At 57.0% G+C, this 20198-nt stretch overlaps 1 protein-coding gene across 2 annotated transcripts; it reads right to left on the bottom strand.

Annotated features, from left to right (window-relative positions):
* Positions 1-12709: 12709 nt before the first annotated feature.
* On the bottom strand, positions 12710-19554 carry DGCR6L (DiGeorge syndrome critical region gene 6 like). Of its 2 annotated transcripts, XM_031949060.1 has the most exons (5): positions 19340-19554; positions 17323-17483; positions 15761-15861; positions 14318-14458; positions 12710-13777 (listed from the first exon to the last, which is right to left on the bottom strand). In XM_031949060.1, the coding sequence occupies exons 1-5, from the start codon at positions 19447-19449 to the stop codon at positions 13694-13696; spliced, it is 597 nt and encodes a 198-aa protein (XP_031804920.1). In that variant the 5' UTR covers positions 19450-19554; the 3' UTR covers positions 12710-13693. The 2 variants fall into 2 exon arrangements, 1 of the variants encoding a protein (XP_031804920.1); XR_004231340.1 differs by lacking the exons at positions 12710-13777; positions 14318-14458; positions 15761-15861; positions 19340-19554 and adding an exon at positions 18156-19333 and having other exon boundaries at positions 17325-17483.
* Positions 19555-20198: the final 644 nt, after the last annotated feature.

The raw sequence follows: 20198 nt of genomic DNA, 5'->3' as shown, positions 1-20198 counted from the left end.
TATTTAACATGTATAGGACTGTTTGCCATCTGGGGGATTGGGGGGGGGACGGGGGGGGGAAGGGAGTGAGGGAGGGGAAAAGTTGGAACAGAAGTGAATGCAGTAAGACATGTATACTTATATTGTATTTAATTTATACTTTAACATATTTAACATGCATTGGTCAACCTGCCATCTGGAGGAGGGAGTGGGGGGAAGGAGGGGAAAAATTGGAACAAAAGGTTTGGCAGTTGTCAATGCTGAAAAATTACTCATGCATATAACTTGTAAATAAAAAACTATAATAATAAATAAATAAATAAATATGCAATCATGTTTAAAAGAAGAAGAAGAAGAAGTGAGTGCAAGGGATAGTGTTGTAAAAAATTACCCAGGCATATGTTCTGTCAATAAAAAGTTATAATAATTTTTTAAGAAATGGGAAGAAGATTGACAGTCATTTGAACTTTTCTACAGTTCTAACTGGTTCTATCCTTTCTTTCTATAGAGGACAATAACAGTGAGCACTGGTAGCACGCCTAGTGGCTCTCAAATCCATTCTGTTTCTGTACTTCTTGGTCTATCTCTATTGCCATAGATCCCAATCAGACTCTCTCAGGAGCCAAAAAACATGTTCTCCCAACCTTCCATCTTTTCTTTACATAAAAATGGGGGGAAATGATCATCCTCAGCTATCACATGAAATATCTGCTCCAATGAGTTGTCAAGTCCTGGCTACTTATCTGGAAGTTGTTACATTTGGACGATTCTCAACAAAATTTTTTCCCCTTTTAATCATAGATATTATTTGTTTTGCTGGGTAGGATTTTCTAATCTATCAAGATTAGGACAGGATTTTTCTTTCTTTGGTACTTAAAAAAATTGACTAATGTCTTTTTCTGAAATTCATTGGTCTTGATTTCTATTTTGTACTTCTAACTTTGTAGATTTCGTATTTTTGAGTCTAGTCATGCCTGTCCTTCAAGCTTTCAGTTTTTTTTTTGCCTATCATAGATTAGATTCCTATAATTTACAGAATGATCCTTCTGTCTTTTCATTTTCAATCTTAAATTGGTCTTATATTTCTTTTTTGATCAAATTAATATGATCATTTTTATCATTTTAGCTGTTTTATATTTTTTAAAAGCTCTTGTTTCACATTTTGTCTCTCCTTTGACTTTCAAAATGTCTTCTTTTATTGCTTATTTGAGAATCATAAAATTGTCAGTTTTGTAGATTTTCAGAGCTACACGGGATTAGTATTAATTAATCTTTTATTGCTATAAGAATTTAGAGATGTGCATCTTTCTCTAATGACTTTTTCCAGAAAATTTGTTGTGTTATCACCAATATTTTCTTTGACATAATTAATTTTCTGATCTGTTTTCAAATCCATTAACCATAGAATGTGACATTTTTTAGCTTTCATCTAAATGTCTTTCGTTCACATTTCATTTATTGATTGTTATTTGTATTATGTTATATTAAAGATGTTTTTTGTTTAAAAAAAAAAAGAAAAGAAAGCTAGCTGAGCCCCAAGTGAAGGAAAGAAGACTTGGAAAGAGACAATAAAGGATTTGGACTTTAACTCCTGGCTGCACTGAAAAGAAGGCTGCTCCCAGAGACCCCAAGAAAACCCCAACAAGAGATTACATTTTAGAGAAGATTATTACAGTTGTCCAACTGAGCTCGACTTTCCCTTCCCCCCATGTACTCCAGTGCACCTGATGAAACTGAGAACCTGGGAGGCCCTGAAAGAGTGAGGGGAGGAAGAGGGGAAAGAGTGAGAGAAGGGAGGGAGGAGAAGCAGTGGTGGAAGGGAGGAAGGAGGGGGAGGGGAAAGGAGGAGTGGGAGAGATGGAGGGAAGGGGGAAGGGAAGATGGAGGGATTAATGAAGAGGAAGGGGGAGGGGGAGAGAAGGGGAAGGGATGGAGGAAAGAGAGGGGAAGTGGGGAGAGGGGAAGGTACCATTCCAGGCCCAAGAAGGGCCACCAAGGTCCTATTCTCTGCCCACCGAGGTGGGGGCAGAGTCTGTGGCCCCCAGGGAGTGAGTCCTGGGACCCCTAACACCGGGATTACAGACTCACAATAAAACATTTTAAAATCTTGAGACACTTGAAATCTCAGAATCAGTTTCTTTCATTCTTGGCATCTTGGAGAATTAATACTGAAATCTCACAATCTGATATAATTGACTCCAAATTGAGGGTCCCCCTTTGGAAGGGGCTTGGAGACAATGGGATTGCCTTTCTCCCAGTCTGTGCTCCAGCCCCCCCCCGAGTCTCTGAAGCACCCACAGAATACAGAGGTCCCCGACGTCAGCCCCAGGGGGGCCTGAGCCCCAAGGGTGGGAGCCTCCAGAGCATCCCAGGGGCCTGCGAGCCCAACGCCGCTGTCATTAATATTAAAGCACTTTGGCTTCAGATGTGATTAATTCTACTGGATGTAACTAGCCCCGAGAAAGAAAAGCTCGGGGGGAGGGGGGGGGGCTCCATCCTTGTCCAGGGTGTAGAGGGATCCTGGCAACAAAAAGTCTGAGATCCCTCGACAGAAAATGTCGGCTCTAGAAGGGACTTTGGAGCACAGGAGGCCACAGGTGAAAGGGTCTTAGAACCCTAAGCTGCAAGGAACCGAGAACATAGAAGGGACCTGCTGCTTGCAGAGCTTGCCCTAAGACATCAGCGGCCCCAACCACCCCATGTCACAGAGGAGGCCTCCCCTTGTCCTTAGCCCAAAGTCCCACTGGGGCTGCAAGTGACTCAGGCTCACTTTCTTTGACCCCAAGACCTATTGTTACCTAGTAATTTGTAAATGCTATTTCCTCCCTGCTCTGACTGCTGCCATCTCTCTGTCTCTGTCTCTCTCTCTGTGTCTCTCTGTCTCTGTCTCTCTCTCTCTTTCTCTGTCTCTCTCTCTCTGTCTCTGTCTCTCTCTCTTTCTCTGTCTCTCTGTCTCTCTCTCTCTCTCTCTCTCTCTCTGTCTCTCTGTCTCTCTGTGTGTCTCTGTCTCTCTGTCTCTCTGTCTCTCTGTCTCTCTCTCTCTCTCTCACACACACACACACACACACACACACACACACACACACGCCCCCCACCAGAACTGCTGGACTCTAGCCTCTAGCCCCATCACATCTGGCTCTGGGCAAAGCTGTGGTCAGGGAGCTCTGGTGCCTTCAAGTCTTCCCCGTAGGCTATTCCCGCCCACCCAAACACCCCCACACGGAGGCATCTCAGTACAGTGGAAGGTGCCACTGGCTCACTCTGAAGCCCTGTCTGGATCTCAGTTTCCCTGTCTGTAAAACAAGGTGTTGTCTTATTAGAGAATAACGAAACAAATTATGGACATGAAGGGGAAGGAGTGCTGATGTGTCATAAGAAAGGATGAGATGAGGGATAAAACAGTCAACAAATACAGCAATCTAGTCTTTGACAAACCCAAAGATTCGGGAAAGAACTTATTTTTGAAAAAATTGCTGGGAAAATAAACAATATGGCAAAACAGTCACTGATCCACCTTAACACCCGACACCAAGATAATCAAAATGGGTTCATGGCCTAGGAAAGAATGAAATTATTAATAAATTAGAGGAACAAGGTAGTTTACCTCTCAGACTTGTGGAAGGCCTTTAGAAAAGCAGAACTAGAGATCATTACCATCAAAATAGAAAATTTGATTATACCAAACTGAAAAGTTTTTGTACAAACAAAACTAATGCAGAAAATTAGAAGGAAGGATAAATAAAATATTTTCGTCAAAGGGTTCTGATAAAACCCATTTCCAAAATAGAAATTAACTCTAATTTATAAAAATCAAGCCATTCTCCAATTGAAAATGGTCGGATTGAACAGAACCAGATGAAGAAATTGAAACTATTTCTAGTCTTGAAAAGATTAAGTCATTACTAATCAGAGAAATGCAAATTAAGACCTCTAAGATACCCTACACCCCTGTCAGATTGGCTGAATGACGGAAAAATAATGATGATTGTTGGGGTGCAGGAAAACTGGGACATTGATGCATTGTTTGGAGTAGGAAGGAATAACCATTCTAGAAAGTTTGAAACTGTTAAAAGTTTCAAACTTGCCCCGATCCAGAGTGTTTCTACTGGGTGTTCCAAAAGTGATCATAAAGAGGAAAAGGACCTGTTAAAATTTTTGTGAACCCTTTGTAGTGGCTGAAACTGGAAACTGAATGGATGCCCATCAGTTGGAGAATGGCTGAATAAATTTGGTATATGAAATATTTGGAATATTATTTTCTGTAAAGAAATCCAACAGGAGGATTTCAGAAGGTGGAGGACGCAGAACTGATGCTGGTGAAATGGAGGACCAGGAATCATTATACTTCAACAACAGCTATTGATGACCAGTTCTGGTGGAAGGCCATCCTCAGCAAAGGATCAACCAAATCATTTCCAAATGGGCAGTAATAACAAAGCACCCAGAAAAACCGGGGAGATGACAAAAACCATTCATTGAATTCCCAACCCTCTATTTTGCCCACCGCATTTTGATTTCCTTCGTAATTGCAATATTCAAGTTGATTCTTTTCAGCAAAATAATTTTGATAGACTTATTGTTATTAATTTATATTTTTAATATATTTAACATCTACTAGTCTCCCATTTGGGGGGGGTGGGAAAGGAAAATTAACAAATTTGGCAATTGTTAATGCTTAAAAATTCCATTAACCTGTAATAAAATATTAAATTTAAAAAAAAAAAAAAAAGGATGAGATGGACCCTTTCAGAAGAACCTGGGAAGGCCTTTAGAACCCTGGCAAAGGCAGGACCAGGAGACACACAAGTCTGTCCTCACAAACACGCCCACCTATGCTCTGTCTTTTCTGCCTGTGTGTTTTTCTCTCTGTCTCTCACACACCCCTCCTTTTCTCTCTCTTTCTCTTCTCTGCCCTCTTTCCTTCCTGTTTGTGTGTCTCTCTCTACCTTGTGTTTTTTCTGTGTTCTCTGTGTCTCTCTTTCCTCTCTCTCTTACTTGTGTTTTTCTCTCTCTGTCCTTGTGTGTGTGTGTGTGGTGTGTGTTTTTCCATGTCTCTTCTCCTGTCTCTCTCTCTCACTGTCTCTGTTGTTTTTCTTTCTCCTGTCTCTGTCTCTTCTCTCTTTCTGTGTTTCTCTTCTTCTCCTTGCCCCTCTCTCTCTGTCTTTGTGTTTTTTTCTCTGTTCTATCTCTGTGTGTGTCTTGTCTCTGTCTGTCTCTCTCCTGCCCTTTCCCTCTCTCTTCTCTGTTGTGTTTTTCTCTGTGTTTGTTTCTTCCCTGTCTCATTGTTTTCTCTGTCTCTTGTGTGTTTCTCTTCTCTCTTTCTCTCTTCTTCTCTCTCTTCTCTTCCCTGTTTTGTGTTTTTCTTGTCTCTTCTCTCTCTTGTTTTTCTCTCTTGTCTGTGTGTCTCTGTTTGTGTGTTTCTCTGTCTCTGTTCTCTCCTGTTTCTCTGTCTCTCTTCTCTTCTTCTCTTTTTTTCTCTTCTCTTCTCTCTGTCTCTGTGTTTTTCCCACGTCTTTGTTTTTTCTTGTGTTCTTCTCTCTGTCTCTGTGTGTTTTCCTCTGTCTCTCTGTCTCTTTCTCTCTGTCTCTCTCTGTCTCTGTTTCTCTGCCTCTCTGTCTCTGTCTCTCTCTCTCTGTCTCTCTTTCTCTGTCTCTGTGTGTGTGTTTCCCCTGTCCCTTTGTTTTTTTCTCTGTGTTTTCCTGCCTCTGTCTCTTTGTCTCTTTTTTGTCTCTCTTCTCTGTTTGTCTCTTGTTCTCCTTCTTGTTTTCTCTGTTCTCCCTTCTTCTCTCTTCTCTCTCTCCTGTCCTTTGTGTGTTTTTTTCTTGTTCTTGTCTCTGTCTCTTGTGTTTTTCTCTGTTGTCTCTCTTTCTGTGTGTGTTTTCTCTCTCTTCTTTTTTCTGTTTCTCTCTCTTGTCTCTGTGTTTTTTCTCTGTCTCCTGTCTCTCTTCCTGTCCCTTTGTGTGTTTTTTCGGTCTGTCCCGGGCTTCCCGCTCTGGGGGCCCTCGCTGGGCCTTCCCTGCCCCCGCTCCCCTCCACGCCCTTGTTTTCTCTTGTGCCCCCTGTCTCTGTTCCTCCTGCCCGCTTTCTTGGGGTTGTGTTTCAACTGGTCCCGGAAAGAAAAATCCGCTCTTCAGGGACTCCCGGCCCGGGCCCTGGGCCCCGGCTGCAGCCTAACCCCCCTCAGGCCACGGGACCGGCTCCCCCCTGGCCAGGCTCCTGGAGGCGACCGGCCCCAGGGTTAGAAGGTTCTTCCCCAGCCCCGGGGTTTCCCGCCCCGGGGCCGGTTCCTGGCGCAAAGCCAAACTCCTTCCCGGGGGACCCGGGCCCCCCGCCCCCCCCCCGCCTCCACCTGCTATGTGGGAAGGGGTCCCTCCGTGGCCTCCCCGACCCAGGGGCCAGGACTGAACGAGGGTCTTGGCCGGGCGGACCCAGGCTGGCGGACCAGGGAGGGGGCGGGCAATCCCGCTACCCCAAACCCCCTCCCGGGGCCCCCGCGGTAAACCCCGGCCACCTCCCCCGGACCCTGGCGCCGCCGGGCCTCCCCAGCCCCTTTTCCCCCCCGTCGCTGGGAGTTTGGCCACCCCCCCCTGGGCACCTGCCCCCCGGGATTTCCCAGGGGCAGTCCGCCCCAGGCGGGGCCCCCCCTCGGATGGGCAGGAAGGGACGCCCCACGGCCCCGGGAGGGGGTGGGGCCCCCTACCCGCCTGGGTTCCCCCCAACCGGAGTTGGCCGCTCCCCCTCCCCCCCCCCCCCTGGGGCCTTGTTTTAAAGCCCCTGCCCCGCCCTTTCCTTCCCTTTGGGCCTGTTTGTCTGAGGTTCTGGTTTCAGCCCCCCATAATTTAGCCCAATTTCCCCAAAGGCTGGAGAGGGTAGCCCCCCCTCCCCTCAGCTCTGGGTCTTCGCCACCCCTGTCCCGGCCCTCAGCTGGGTGGGTTCCCCCCTCCCCTCGCCCTCATCAGTCTCCCCGGGGAAGTGGCCTGGTTTTTCTCCCAGCCACCTGCCGGCGTGGGCCCTTCCCTGTTTGGGGCTTTTAAACTGTTTCCCTTGTCCCTCTCACCCGAAATTCGGGTTGGCCCTGGGCCCTTGGGACTTGACCCCAAGCTTGATGTTCCAGTTTCCCAGGCCCATCTGTTAGGCCCCCCCCTTTGCTAGTGATGGCTGGCCCCTCCCAGCCCTGACCCCCTGTTCCAGGCCCCCCCAGCCCTGCCCCCCTGTTTCCAGGCCCCCCCCTGGCCCCCGTTTCCAGGCCCCCCAGCCCACCCCTTTCCCCCCCAGGACTCCCCCTGTTCCAGGCTCCCTCCCAGCCCTGACACCCCCTGTTCCAGGCTCCCCAGCCCTGACTCCCCCTGTTCCAGGCCCCCTCCCAGCCCTGACTCCCCCTGTTCCAGGCCCCCTCCCAGCCCTGACTCCCCTGTTCCAGGCCCCTCCCAGCCCTGACTCCCCTGTTCCAGGCCCCTCCAGCCCCTGACTCCCCTGTTCCAGGCCCCTCCAGCCCTGACTCCCCCTGTTCCAGGCCCCTCCCAGCCCTGCTCCCCTGTTCCAGGCCCCTCCAGCCCTGGCACCCCTGTTCCAGGCTCCTCCAGCCCCTGACTCCCCTGTTCAGGCCCTCCAGCCCTGACTCCCCCTGTTCCAGGCCCCCTCCCAGCCCTGACTCCCCCTGTTCTCGTGATGTCTGTAGAGCACTGAGCACAGTCCACAGGCCCAGCAGCTCACCCCCTTCCCTTCCCCAAGGACTCTCCCCTCTGTTCTGAGCTTCCGGTTGGTTCTCGGTCTAGGCCGAGATTCCTCCGGAGAAGCTGGATCCGGGCTCCGACGTCCGACCGCACCATGGAACGGCCGTGGCCGGTCCCTTGGGGCCTCCGTTTGTTTCTCTGTAAAACTGAGGCCATTCTAGGAGAGGCCGATTCCAGCTCCAAGTTCTTTGAGCTCCGAGCCCACGGACCGGATTTTGGTCCGATCCGTCTCAGGGGCTTTTCCTCCTCACCCACCCAGGGATTCCTGCCCCAGCTGGAGGCCCTGCCTCCCACCTCCCGCCGCCCCCGGTGCCCAGAGCCTGCCCTGCCCCCATGAAGGAGCCCAAAGGCCGGGCACTAGGGCAATGCCACTGGAAGTAGGCTAAGAGCTGGGCCTTCGTGTTCAGTGGTTCATTCTGAAGGGGGATAAACAGAGGCCCTGAGGAAGGAAAGGACTTCCCCAGAGGCCCCTAAACAGGCACTGAGAGAGCCAGGACAGGCTCCACTGCCAGAGGTCTGCCAGGCAAAGGGGCATCTGACCTTCCTGGACCCAAGGATGCCTTTCCTGAGGCTTTGCCACGAGGGCGCCCGCCCGGGCTGGGAAAGGGTCTCTGGCTGCTCCTACCCAGTGTCCTCCTTCCTTTCTTTCTCTTCATTTCTCTAGGTCTCCCCGCCTCTCCCTCTGCTGCCCCGTTGCTAGTTTTCTCATTCTCTTCTGAGTCTTTATCAATCCTCCAGCTCCCTGTCCCTCTGTGTCTCACGTCTGTCATTCTCAATTTTCCTTATTTCTCTGCTTCTCCCTTTCTTCCCCGTCTCTCTGCCTCTCCTGTCTGTTTCTCCCCATCTCTGTCTCTATCTACCTTGGTCTGTGTGTCTCTATCTCTCTGCCTCTCCCCTCTCCCTCTCTGTGGGTGCCTGTCTCTCTGTCTGGCTCTATCTCTCTCTGTTTATCTCTGCCTGTCTCTTCATTTCTCTAAATCGCTCTGTCTCAAAGGGGCCTGTATGTGCAAGAATGTTTGTAGTGGCCAGAAACTGGACACTGAGGGGATGCCCATCCGTGGGGGAATGGTCGGGTAAATTGTGGTATATGAATGTTATGGAATATTACTGTTCTGTAAGAAATGACCAACAGGATGATTTCAGAAAGGCCTGGAGAGACTTACACGAACTGATGCTGAGTGAAATGAGCAGGACCAGGAGATCAATATATACTTCAACAACAATACTAGATGATGACCAGTTCTGATGGGCCTGGCCATCCTCAGCAACGAGATCAACCAAATCATTTCTAATGGAGCAGTAATGAACTGAACTAGCTATACCCAGAAAAAGAACTCTGGGAGATGACTAAGAACCATTACATTGAATTCCCAATCCCTCTATTTATGCCCACCTGCATTTTTTATTTCCTTCACAAGCTAATTGTACAATATCTCAGAGTCTGATTCTCTTTGTACAGCAAAATAACGGTTTGGTCATGTATACTTATTGTGTATCTAATTTATACTTTAATATATTTAACATGTATTGGTCAACCTGCCATTGTGGGGAGGGGGTGGGGGAAGGGGGGGGAAAAAGTGGAACAAAAGGTTTGGCCATTGTTAATGCTGTAAAATTACTCATGTATATAACTTATAAATAAGAAGCTATAATTAAAAAATATATATTAAATATCCTAGATAGATAGTAAGTAAAAATAAATAAATAAATAAATCTCCATCTCTCCCTCCCTCTACTTCCCATCTCTCTAGTTTTCTTGCTCTCCCTTTCTCTGAGTTTGTATCTGTCCCCCAGTTTCCCTGTCTCTGTCTCTGTGTGTCTGCTTCTCTTCATCTCCATCTCTCTCTCTCTCTGTCTGTCTCTGTCTCTCTGTCTCTTTCTCTCTGTCTCTCTCTGTCTCTCTCTGTCTCTTTCTCTGTCTCTCTCTCTCTATCTCTCTCTCTGTCTCTCTCTGTCTCTCTCTCCCTGTCTCTATCTCTGTCTCTATCTCTCTCTCTCTCTCTCTCTGTCTCTCTCTCTGTGTCTCTGTCTGTCTCTGTCTCTGTCTCTCTCGTTCTCTCTGTCTCTCTGTCTCTTTCTCTCTCTGTCTCTCTCTGTCTCTCTCTGTCTCTCTCTGTCTCTGTCTCTCTCATTCTCTTTCTCTCTCTGTCTCTCTCTGTTGCTGTCTCTCTCTGTCGCTGTCTCTCTCTGTCGCTGTCTCTCTCTGTCGCTGTCTCTCTCTGTCGCTGTCTCTCTCATTCTCTTTCTCTCTCTGTCTCTCTCTGTTGCTGTCTCTCTCTGTCGCTGTCTCTCTCTGTCTCTGTCTCTCTCTGTCTCTGTCTCTCTCTGTCTCTGTCTCTCTCTGTCTCTGTCTCTCTCTCTCTCTCTCTCTCTCTCTCTCTCTCTCTCTCTCTCTCTCTGTCTCTCTCTCCCTGTCTCTATCTCTGTCTCTCTCTCTGTCTCTCTCTCCCTGTCTCTGTCTCTCTCTCTCCCTGTCTCTCTCTCTCTCTCTCTCTCTGTCTCTCTCTCCCTGTCTCTCTCTCCCTGTCTCTGTCTCTCTCTCTGTCTCTTTCTCTCTGTCTCTGTCTCTCTCTCCGTCTCTGTCTCTGTCTCTGTCTCTGGCCCAGTCTCTGGCGCCCTCCCCCGGGGTGTCCGAGGGCCCCGAGCCGGGCCCCGCCCGCCCTCTGCCGGCCGGATGCGGCCTTTCAGCCTTTATGACCGACGAGGCGGGGAGGGCGGCACAGAGAGCGCGGAGAGGTCCCAGAGCGGCCGCGGCGGCTGAGCGGGGGAGGGGAGGGGGCGGGGGCAGTAAGGCCCCTGCCTCGCTCTCGCTCAGTCCTGCCTGAGCCCAGCCTAGAAGCCGGGCGGGGGCGGACTTGGACACGAGGGCCAACCTGCAGCGGAAGGGCGCTCCCGCCACTGGGGAGGCAGGGAACTCGCCCTCTATCCTCGGACGCGGAGATTCGGGGACTTGCTGGGGAGAGGCGGGGCCGGACCCTGCTGCCCGGTGCGGGGCTGGAGTGGAGGGGAAGCCCCCATTACAGATGGGGAAACTGAGGCCCCGGGAGCGAGCAGAGCGCACACACCCACAGTCAGGGCGCAGGAAGCCTCTGGCGGCCTCCGGGGGCGGGGGCGGGGCCGCGTCGGCTCCAGCCCCGCAGCCAATCACAGAGCCACACGCTCACGGCCGCAGCCCGCGCGGTGCCCGGGGGAGCAGCGCCCCCTGGTGTCCCCGCGTCCGCTGGGCGACGCCGCAAGAGCCGGCCCGAGCTCGGCCCACCCTTCCCCCTCGGGGACTCGGTTTCGCGGGGAAATAAGGGGGCGAACGTCGTATCCCGCCTCCGACTCCGCGGCTGCCTCGGGTCTCCCGGCCCTCGGATGTTCTTTTTAGCCGCGCGGAGCCAGGACAGCCTCCCCCGGAGGCCGCGGCCGCGGTCACGTGTTCATAGCGGCCCCTGCAGCGGGAACCCAGGAGGGGGGAGGGGGAGGGGGAGGGGGAGCGGAAGTGCGGGTCTGCCCACGCGTGTCCACCTGCGGGGGAGGGGCGTGCGTGCGTGGGGGTCTGATGGAGCCTGCCCGGGCCTCCGTGCGCACACGTGTGAGACCCCCCCCCCCGGGCACCTGCACGTCTCAGCTTTGTCGCGTGTCCGAGCCCACGTGTCCGTGTGTCTGGGTGATCGTGCGTGTCCCTCTGCCCCCGGGGGTCCCCGTCTGTGCTTCTGCCTTGCATGCGTGCGCACGTGGGCACACGCACACGCACCCCTTAGGCGTAGGCTCGGCCTCCTTTGTGCGGTTTCCTCCAAGAAGCGATAGGGGGAGAAGGGGAGCTACTGGACTTGACCCCGCCCCCTGACCTCTGCTCCTGACCTTGACCTCAGACATGTCCCAGCCCGGAGGAGCTGCCCGTGGCCCCGCATTGCAGGGACCTCCGCGTGCTGGAGGATGCCCCCTGCAGGCCAGCGCTCCCCACGCTAGCAAAGGCAGAGCAGAAAGGCTCGGGGTGCTGGGGGGGACGAGGGGGGCAGGTAATGCTTGAGAGGCAAAGCCGGGCCGCTCGTGCCTGGGCGCCGGAGTCCAGAGGGGAGCCCGAGAGGCAGCTGGGAGGGGGGGGGGGATGGGTCAGGAGGCACCCGCGGGGACAGCTCCTCACATTACCTGTCCCACAGCGACACCTCCTGGGCGAGAAAGGGGTGAGAGCCCTCGTCATGGGAGCTGGAGCAGGGGCTTGCCCCTGACCTCCCCCACCCCCCAGCCCCAAACCTTGGGCTGAGCCCCGAGTTTCCCACACGCCCCCATCCCAGGGGGCCTTTCACTGACCCGTCCCTGTGCCAGGCCCCCAGGCCCGTGTGACCCCTGGAGGAGTGGAGGGAACCAGTGCTTGGGGAGGGGTGCAGGGCCCCCCCAACAGCCTCAACCTTGGCCTGCGGGGGTCCCAGGACCCCCCCCCAAGGAGAAACCCCCGAGGGACGAGGGAGAGGAGGGAGACCAGGGGCCCTCCTGGTCAGGTGGCTAAGAGGTGGGGGGGAGGGGCAAGACGTCACCCAGGATTGGATGATGAGCAGCTGGCCCTAAGAGCACCTCTAGCTGGCGGGGTGCTTTCCTCCTGCTCCTTCAATGTCCTTACAACCGTTAGGGGTGAGCCCCACTTCACAGATGAGGAAACTGAGGTAAAGGGGTAAAGTGGATCATACCCCTAAAAAACCTTGAGGCAAGTCTTGATTCGGCTCTCCTGGGCTCCAAGTCTCCAGCCCCTGCCCATGAGGCCGTCCATGCTCTTCGCCCGGCCCAGAGCCGGGATTTTAACGGAGGCGCAGCGGGCAGAGGGCCCACCAGGTACCCTGAGGACCCTCTCTGAGGCCCCGCCCCCTGGGCCTGGAAGCCCCACCCCCGAACCTAGAGGCCCCGCCCTACTGCAGAGGGGAGGGCCCAGGGACGCAGAATGGCCCGCGCTGCCAGGGGCCAACCACTGCTTTTCCCGCTCAGGAGGAAGAGGACCGAGATTCAGAAATGACGAGGACTTAAGAACCAAAAGGCGTCACCATTTAATAAGAAGCCGCGCCACCGGCAACAATGGAGTCAAAGCAGTCGAGTCTTGCTGATGGCTACATTCATAAATGTTTGGAAGTGACACAAGGTGACCGACAGAACGCCCGCTCTAGGAGGCCCGGGGCCCAGCAGGGGCCTGAGCCCCAGGACTGGGTCCTTTCCCCCAAAATCTGGGGTCCTGGAGTTAAGGGGCCAATGACTGATGGATGTTCCCAGGACCAACTCCTAGGTCAGAGATACTGGGGGCCTTGGCTATAAAGTGGGGACCCCCAGGGCCGGGCCGATGGCCTCATGTAAGCAGAAGAGGCCGCCCAGCCGGATCACAAGGGGGAATGGGGATGGGGGAGGCTGGGGGAGGGGAGAAGCACCTGTGTCCCTGGCCAGGGCCACCCTTCCTTGCCAGGCTATGACTGTGTGACTCTGGGAAGAGCCATTTCACGCAAGCCTCAGTTTCCCCCTCAAGAAAAAGAGCAATCCCCCCGTGGGCATCCTCACAAGGTGTTTGAGGCAGAGCCCCACTCCGTGCAGCCCACCCAGTCAGCTCTCACTTCACGGTCGGGGGGGGGGGGGGGGGTACCCCAGTGGTCTGGCCCAGGGCAGAGGGCCCCACACCCAGGTCACCCTCACTAATGCCGGTTCTCCCGTGGACAATGAAAATCACAAGAGCCTGGCCAGCAATCAAAGCGACGTCGACCCGTGGCGTGTGGGGTCCCGGGGTCCCAGAGGCCGCAGGCGAGCCACGATGGGAGCTGCCCCCTCGCTGCCAGGGCCACAAAGGGGCCCAGACGCTCCTTCCGAGATGATGGCCACAGAAAGACGTCACCGGGGGGTGTCTCCCTTCAAGTTCAGATTTTAATTGGAGACACCCCCCCCCCCACAGGTGGTCTTGCCACAGGAAGTCGCCCACCCCGGAAAGACAAGGCCTCCATCCGAACAGTCTCGGCTGGGGGCAGCCCTCAGGGGAATGGCTTCCCGGGCTGGTATCCCCGCTGCTGCAACTTCCGGATCAGCTCCAACAAGTTCATCTGCAGAGTCAGCTCCTGTCCCAAGGGAAACAAGCGACCCATTAAGGCTCCTCCAGCACAGGCGGGAAACGCCGGCAAGGCGGCGCAGAGCGGGCGGCGGGCTCTTGGCTCCCGAGGCCTCTGGGGTGTTTCGGGCCCTGCCAGGAGCCTGACCCCTCGGGTCTGAGAGACGCCAAATACGAAAAGGGAGCAGAGAGCAAGGGACGCCACGCTGGGTGCGCCACCCACTGACTCACAGCACCCTACCACGTCATCGCCACCTTACAATGGGGAAACCGAGGCAGGCAGAAGGGGGTGACGGTTCCCGAGCGCAGAGACCACAGCTGGCCCCCAGGCCCACCTCCTTCCACAGTCACCACCAAAAGCCAAAGCTCCATGTAGGAAAAGATTTGTCCTCTAAAACCGTGGGGGCCCAGAAGTGCCACTCGCCCCCCACCCGCCCGAAGCATCCCCCAGCCCCCGCCCTTCCTCCCCCCTGGGTCCCCGTCCAAGGTCACACCGCCGGGAAGGGCAGAGGCTGAAGGGGAGCCCCATGCCCCGCAGAGAGGGGCTGACCTGGGGGTTGGTGGTGACGTAGAAGCCCGTGACGCCCGCCTTTTCCAGGGTGCTCTGCTGATCCACCACTTTCTGATCCAGTTCCAGGACAATTTTCTCATCCATCATCCGCTGCTCCTCCCGGATGCGATGCTCCATAGCCTGGGGGGAGAGGAAGCTGTGGGAGGGGGCCGCTGCAGGTGGCAACAACCACAATGGGGGAAGGGGGGGCTGCAGATACAGACACGGGCTCAGAGAACGTGCCCTGTGACCCTGGGGCCCCAAGTGTAAACAAAGACCCTAGCTATGGGCAGGCTACAGGTCCCAGACCGCCTGGCGTCCAGAGCTCTCCCCATACACGGCACAGGGGGGGCCGCCTATGAGCCCCTGGAGAGCAGGGGGATCAAGGGGGCCCAGGCGGGCGGCCAGATCACAAGCATGACCACGTCTCCCGTCTCCCCCTCTCCCTCCTCCAGTAACTCTCAGACTCTCGCCACTCCCTAAGGGTCATGACCAGGACTGATCAGGTGACCTCAGACAAGAGGTAAAAGATGAGAGCCAAAGCCCCATCCTTAGGAGGGCCCTTACACCCCATGCTCCCCCCGTCACAGGCCTGAAGTGGCGACGTGAGCTTGGCCCCCAACCAGAGCATGGTCCAGCTTTGATGTGGGGGGGCGGGGTGACCCAGCTAGAGGCCCCGGATACCAGCCTGAGCATGGGGTCAGCTTGGCTGGGGGACACCGAAAGCCCAGGTGGGCTCTCCTCCTGCACTCACACTGCCTGGGGACTTCCCAACTAGCTGCCCAGCCCAGACATCAGAGAAAGGAGGACCCCGTGGTCGGCTCATCTCCCAAGCCCGGCCCCACTCTGGTGTACCTCCCCAGCCCCCGCTGCCCCACAGGCCCCTCCCCCTGGGGTCCCTCCCTCCCATCAGAACCACGCCCATGTGCACAGGCCCAGCCCCCACATGCCCTTGGCGGCCACTGCCTCGACCCTCTGACCACACAGAAGCTCTAGGAAGAAAAGAGCGACCTCTCAGGAAGCCCAAGGAAGGGGCCTGCTCCCCAGCTGGGAGCAGCCCGGGGTCAGGGAACTCCCTCCCCCCAGCTCCAGGCAAGGCCAAGGCTGAGCAGTGCCATGGGAGTCCCCTCAGCCAAGGATGAGCCGGACCCGCCCTCGGGCTGCCCCCAGGAAAGGCTCAGGAACACCGGCGACCATGACCCAAACTGCCATGAAAGGCCAAGTAAAGGCCTGCCCAGGTTAGAAAGGCCCAAGCCGGGCAGGACCCACCAAGCTGCCCCGGGGGAGGGACGGCAGCTCTCCTGAGCAGCCCTGCCCTCTTCCCACACGGGGAGCTCAGGGCCCTGCTGGCCAGAGGAGGTTTGCCCCATTCTAGGTCCCCTCAATCGGACTGGGCCTGTGACTCCCCACTGGCCCCTGGCAGCAGGACAGCCCCCCACTCACCTCCTGCTCGCGCTGCTGGGCCGCCCGCAGGATGGGCAGGTTGTGGGGCCGGCAGGCCTGCTGGGCCTCCTTGTGCTTGTTCAGCAGGGTCTGCTTGAGCACTGCGGGGAGGAAGAGAGAAGCAGAGGGCTCAGAGGCCAGACCGGATCTGGGGACAGACTCGCCTGGGGTCACAAGGCCCCCAGGCGGCAGAGGCTGGAGAGAGTCCAGATCCAGACTCCCTGTTGGGATACAGGAGCCACCTGCCAGTGGCCGCGGGAGGTCTGACTCACACCTGGAGAATGGATCTGCCCTTGTGAGAGGCCGATACAAGGAGACAGGGGGGCCGTTGGGTTGTCTGACCTCGGCCTCCAATTTATCTCATCCCCAGTTGGCAACACCTGTGTCAGCCAAGGCCGCCCCGAGGCTCCTTCAGGTGCTGTGATCCACAGCTGGGAGGCTCTTGGGGAACTGACCCGCCCCTTCTCTTAGAAATGGTCTTCACGCCTCCCTTGACTTGTTTCCTCATCAGTAAAATGCCTGCCACACTTGTGGCGGGGTCAGAGGTGAGGACACCCCTACGCACACGACGAGCCTCTTTTTAATAGCTGTTCGTTCTTCTAAATATGTGCAGAAGTACTTTTCAGCATTCACTCTTGCAGAACCTCGGGTTCCAGATTTTTCAATCCCTTCCCCCACCCCCTCCCCTAGACGGCCAGTGATCCAACATAGGTTAAACACATGTTTAACATATACATGTTCTATACATGTTCATACAGTTCTCTTGCTGCACAAGAAAAATCAGATCAAAAAGGGAAAAAAATGGGAAAGGAAAAAAAACGCACAAAAAGTGTGAGTGAGGATGCTGTGTTGTGCTCCACCCTCAGTTCCCAGAGTCCTCTCTGGTGCAGATGGCTCTCCTCATCACAGAGCATTGGAACTGGTCTGGACCATCTCATTGTTAAAAAGAGCCCCGTCCATCAGAACTGATCACCCTGGAGTCTTGTTGCCGGGCACAACGACCTCCTGGCGCTGCTCACTTCCCTCGGCATCAGTGCCCGTCAGTCTCCCAGGCCTCTCTGTATTCTCCTGCTGCTGTTTCTTACAGCACAATGATACCCTATAAGCCACAACTTGTTCGGCCATTCTTGGCTGAAGGGCAGCCGCTCAGTGCCGGTTCCTCGCCACTTCTCACCACAAACCTCGTGGCACATGTGGGTCCCTTTCCCTCCTTTAAGATCTCTTTGGGATTCAGGCCCCGTGGTGACACTGCCAGATCCAAGAGCGTGCCCCGACCATCCCCAAAGCCTACGCCAACACGGGCTGTGGCTGTCGTGACTGTCAGCGTGATCGGGGGTGAGAGTACTCGCGGGTGAGCTGACGCTGTGGAGACATCTCCAGCCCCTTTGTGCCCATCCAGCTAAAAATGCCCAGGGGGAGACCAGGACGCTGGGGATGGACAGAGGCTGGGGAGAAGCAGGGAGGGAGAGCTGGCGACTCCCGCACACCTACGGAGCCTCCCCGAGTGCCCCCGGCTGCCCGGGCCGAAGCGGACAGCGAGCGCCCGCGGGCTGGCCACTCACCTCGGTGTTCACTCTGCAGCTTGAGCCGCTGGTTGTAAAGGCTTTTCTCCGTGAGATGCTGAATCTCCAGCAGCCCCTGAACGATCTCAAAAACGGTGCCGTCGATCAGCACCAGGGCCAGGTCGCTGAGGGTGGTGTGGGACAGTCGCTGCTGGAAAGAACTGCGGGAGAAGAGGAGAGACGGGGTGACCGCCGGGTCCTCCAGGGAGCTGCAGAGAGGCACCACACGCGTGCAGGGCCCGGCCCGCCCTGGCGGGAGAATTAGGGGGGACGCCCCTCCCTGCGACCCGGGACCCCACGGGGCAAAAATGAGAAACCTCTTCTCCAGCGCACCAGAAACCCCCCCCCCCAGGCCAATGACTGGTCCCCGCTCCCCTTGGGGAGAGCAGGCAGAAGCAAAGGCAAGGCGGGTGCCTCCCGGGGCTGGCCTGGCTCCGGCCTCTCCCCCATCACCGCCCCTGCCCTGCCTGCGGGTTAGCCAAGGCTGCAAGGAGCCCAAAGCTGCGGGGAGGGTCCCTCCAACTCCTGCCCTGAGAGCTGGGCCGGGAGGAAGGCGGCCCAGGGAGAGCGGATCAGATGGGCCAGGGGACCCTCAGGCCGGACATCTCCCTTCCCGGGCTACGAGGCTCCTGGACGCGTTAGGAAACGGTTCCTGGCCCGGCTGAGCTCGAACTGCAGAAGTGGCGGGAACCTGGCTGCTCCCCAGGAGCCCGGGCCTCAGAGGCACCCCCCACGGGCCGGGCCTCTCCCCCCTTCCCATAAAGGGGCAGGGAAGCGCTTCCTCCCCCCGCGGCCTCCCAGAGCCCCCGCAGCCCCGGCCAGCAGGGACTCACCCGCCTCGGCCTGGAGCCCTCCTAGAGCTGCGGATGGAGACCCGGCTGGGTCTGTGGGTGCGCTGTGTACCTTGTGTGCTGCGGGCCTGCCCTGCCGTGCGTGCTGTGCCTGTGTGTGCGTGGCTGTGTAACCCTACGTGTGCACGCTGCGTGCCTTCGTGTAGCCCTATCTACCATTGTGTGGCGGCCCCGGCGGCCCTGGGGGCGTGTCTAGTGTTGCGCTGCCTTGTGTGGGTGGGGGTGGGGGTGGGCGCGGGTGTCCGGGACCGGGCGTCTGGGCAGCGCGGCCTTGCGCGGGTGCGGGTGCACGCCGTGCTGCGCCACCCGGTGGCGGTCCTGGTGCTGCCCCGAGCGCGTGCTCATCTTGGTGTAGCTGTGGGCGTGCCGGATGACCCGGTGCGTGCGCTGCGTGACCTTCTGCGTGTGCTGAGTGATCCTGTGCGTGTACTTGCTGTTGTGCTCCCCGAGCACCGTGGTGCACTGCGTGACCCTCTGGGTCTGCACGGTGGTGTCGCACTGCGTGCGCGTCTGCTGCTTGCCCTTCTTGGCCCGCTTCGGCGGCTTGCCCTTGTGCCGCCGGGTGATCTTGTAGTCCTGCGTGAAGGTGGTGCGCCCCTGGGTGGCCTCGCAGAACAGGGAGTGGAAGGAGGGGTAGGAGGGGGAGGGGGAGGCGGGAGGGGAAGGCGGAGGAGGGGATCTGGGGCCCGAGGCGGGGCGGAGAACGAGGGCGGTGCTCGCATCTGGAGGCGGCGCCGGGGCCGGAGGCGGCGCCGGGGCCGAAGGCGGCGCCGGGGCCGGGGGCGGCTCCGGGGTCGGAGGCGGCTCTGGGGCCGGAGGCGCCTGCCTCCGTCTCCGTTTCCTCATCTCTACGGGGCGACTAAGGGCGCCCCCGCCCCGGGATCGACGTGACCGGCCCTCGGGGACCCTCCTGACCCCGCCACAACACGCCGCCCCTGGGTTTTTCCGGTCAGCCCATCAGCCGGCGGCCTCCGGCCAGGGGTCCCCGCCCCCAGCCCGCCCCCGGGGCACGGTTGGTGACGTCACCAGCGCCTTAAAGGGCCTCCAGCCGGCACTGGGCAGCGCCGAGGTCGGGGGCGGGGGGAGGTGGTTCGGGTCCGGCGCTGTGGAGGGCCCCGGGTCCGAGGCGGGCCTGCCCATCCCCGTAGCCCCTTTCCCGCGTTCACCTGGGCAGCTCCTTGACGAGTCCCTGCAGCGCCGACAGCAGCTGGTAGTGTCGCTCTTGCTGCCGGGCGCCGTCCGCCGCCTCCTCGTAGCCTCCCGCGTAGCGCTCCATAGCGACCGCCGAGGGCCCGGAGGGCTCGCGTGTGCTACTACGCAGGCGCCGCACCACGGTGAGGCTGCCCCGCCTCCACGACAGACTTAAGTCTGCTGCGCCTGCGTGGCCCAGAGCAGCGGGCCCTCCCCCCACCCCCTCGTTTCCTTAGCCCTCTGCGCAGGTGAGGTCCATTAAGGAGCTGCCCCATCGCCACGGCGCCCCCCCCCCCCCCCCTCCCCCGCCCGGACTCCGCGAGCTTGGAGCCCTTCTGCGCAGTCGCAGCTCTACCCCTCCCTCCTGCCTGCACAAACCCTGCCCTTAGCGGCTAGGCCCCGCCCCCGACCTGCCTTCCACCTCCCGGAAGCCCTACGGCCGCGCTAAGGGCCTGCTGTGTCCTGGCAAGAGCGCAAAATGCTAAAGGCCAAGGGATCTCCTGCCAGTCGGTGGCGCCCTAGCTGAGCTTCGAGGGGGTCGCTAGGTGGCGCTGCAGCGCCGGGCAGAGCCGAGTTCAAATCCAACCCCGGACTGCCTGAGTGACCTCGGGCATTTCACTGAACTCTATGGGGAAGGAAAGGGGAGGAGCGATCCAATGTCGCTTATGGGCCTTGAGAACGCCCTTCCAGAATCAGAAAAGCGGGGAACCCCCCCCCCGTCGTCCTGGAGCTCGCTCGCACACTCGGGGACACGGCGCGCGGGAAGGATGGGGAGGGATGGGGGGGGGCTGTGCGTGGTGCGCATGCGCGCCTGGTTGCGCCTCCCTCAGTGTG

Source organism: Sarcophilus harrisii, chromosome 1 (genome assembly GCF_902635505.1).
Source record: "Sarcophilus harrisii chromosome 1, mSarHar1.11, whole genome shotgun sequence".
Taxonomy (NCBI): Eukaryota; Metazoa; Chordata; class Mammalia; order Dasyuromorphia; family Dasyuridae; genus Sarcophilus; species Sarcophilus harrisii.
This window is presented reverse-complemented; position numbering and strand designations above follow the sequence as displayed.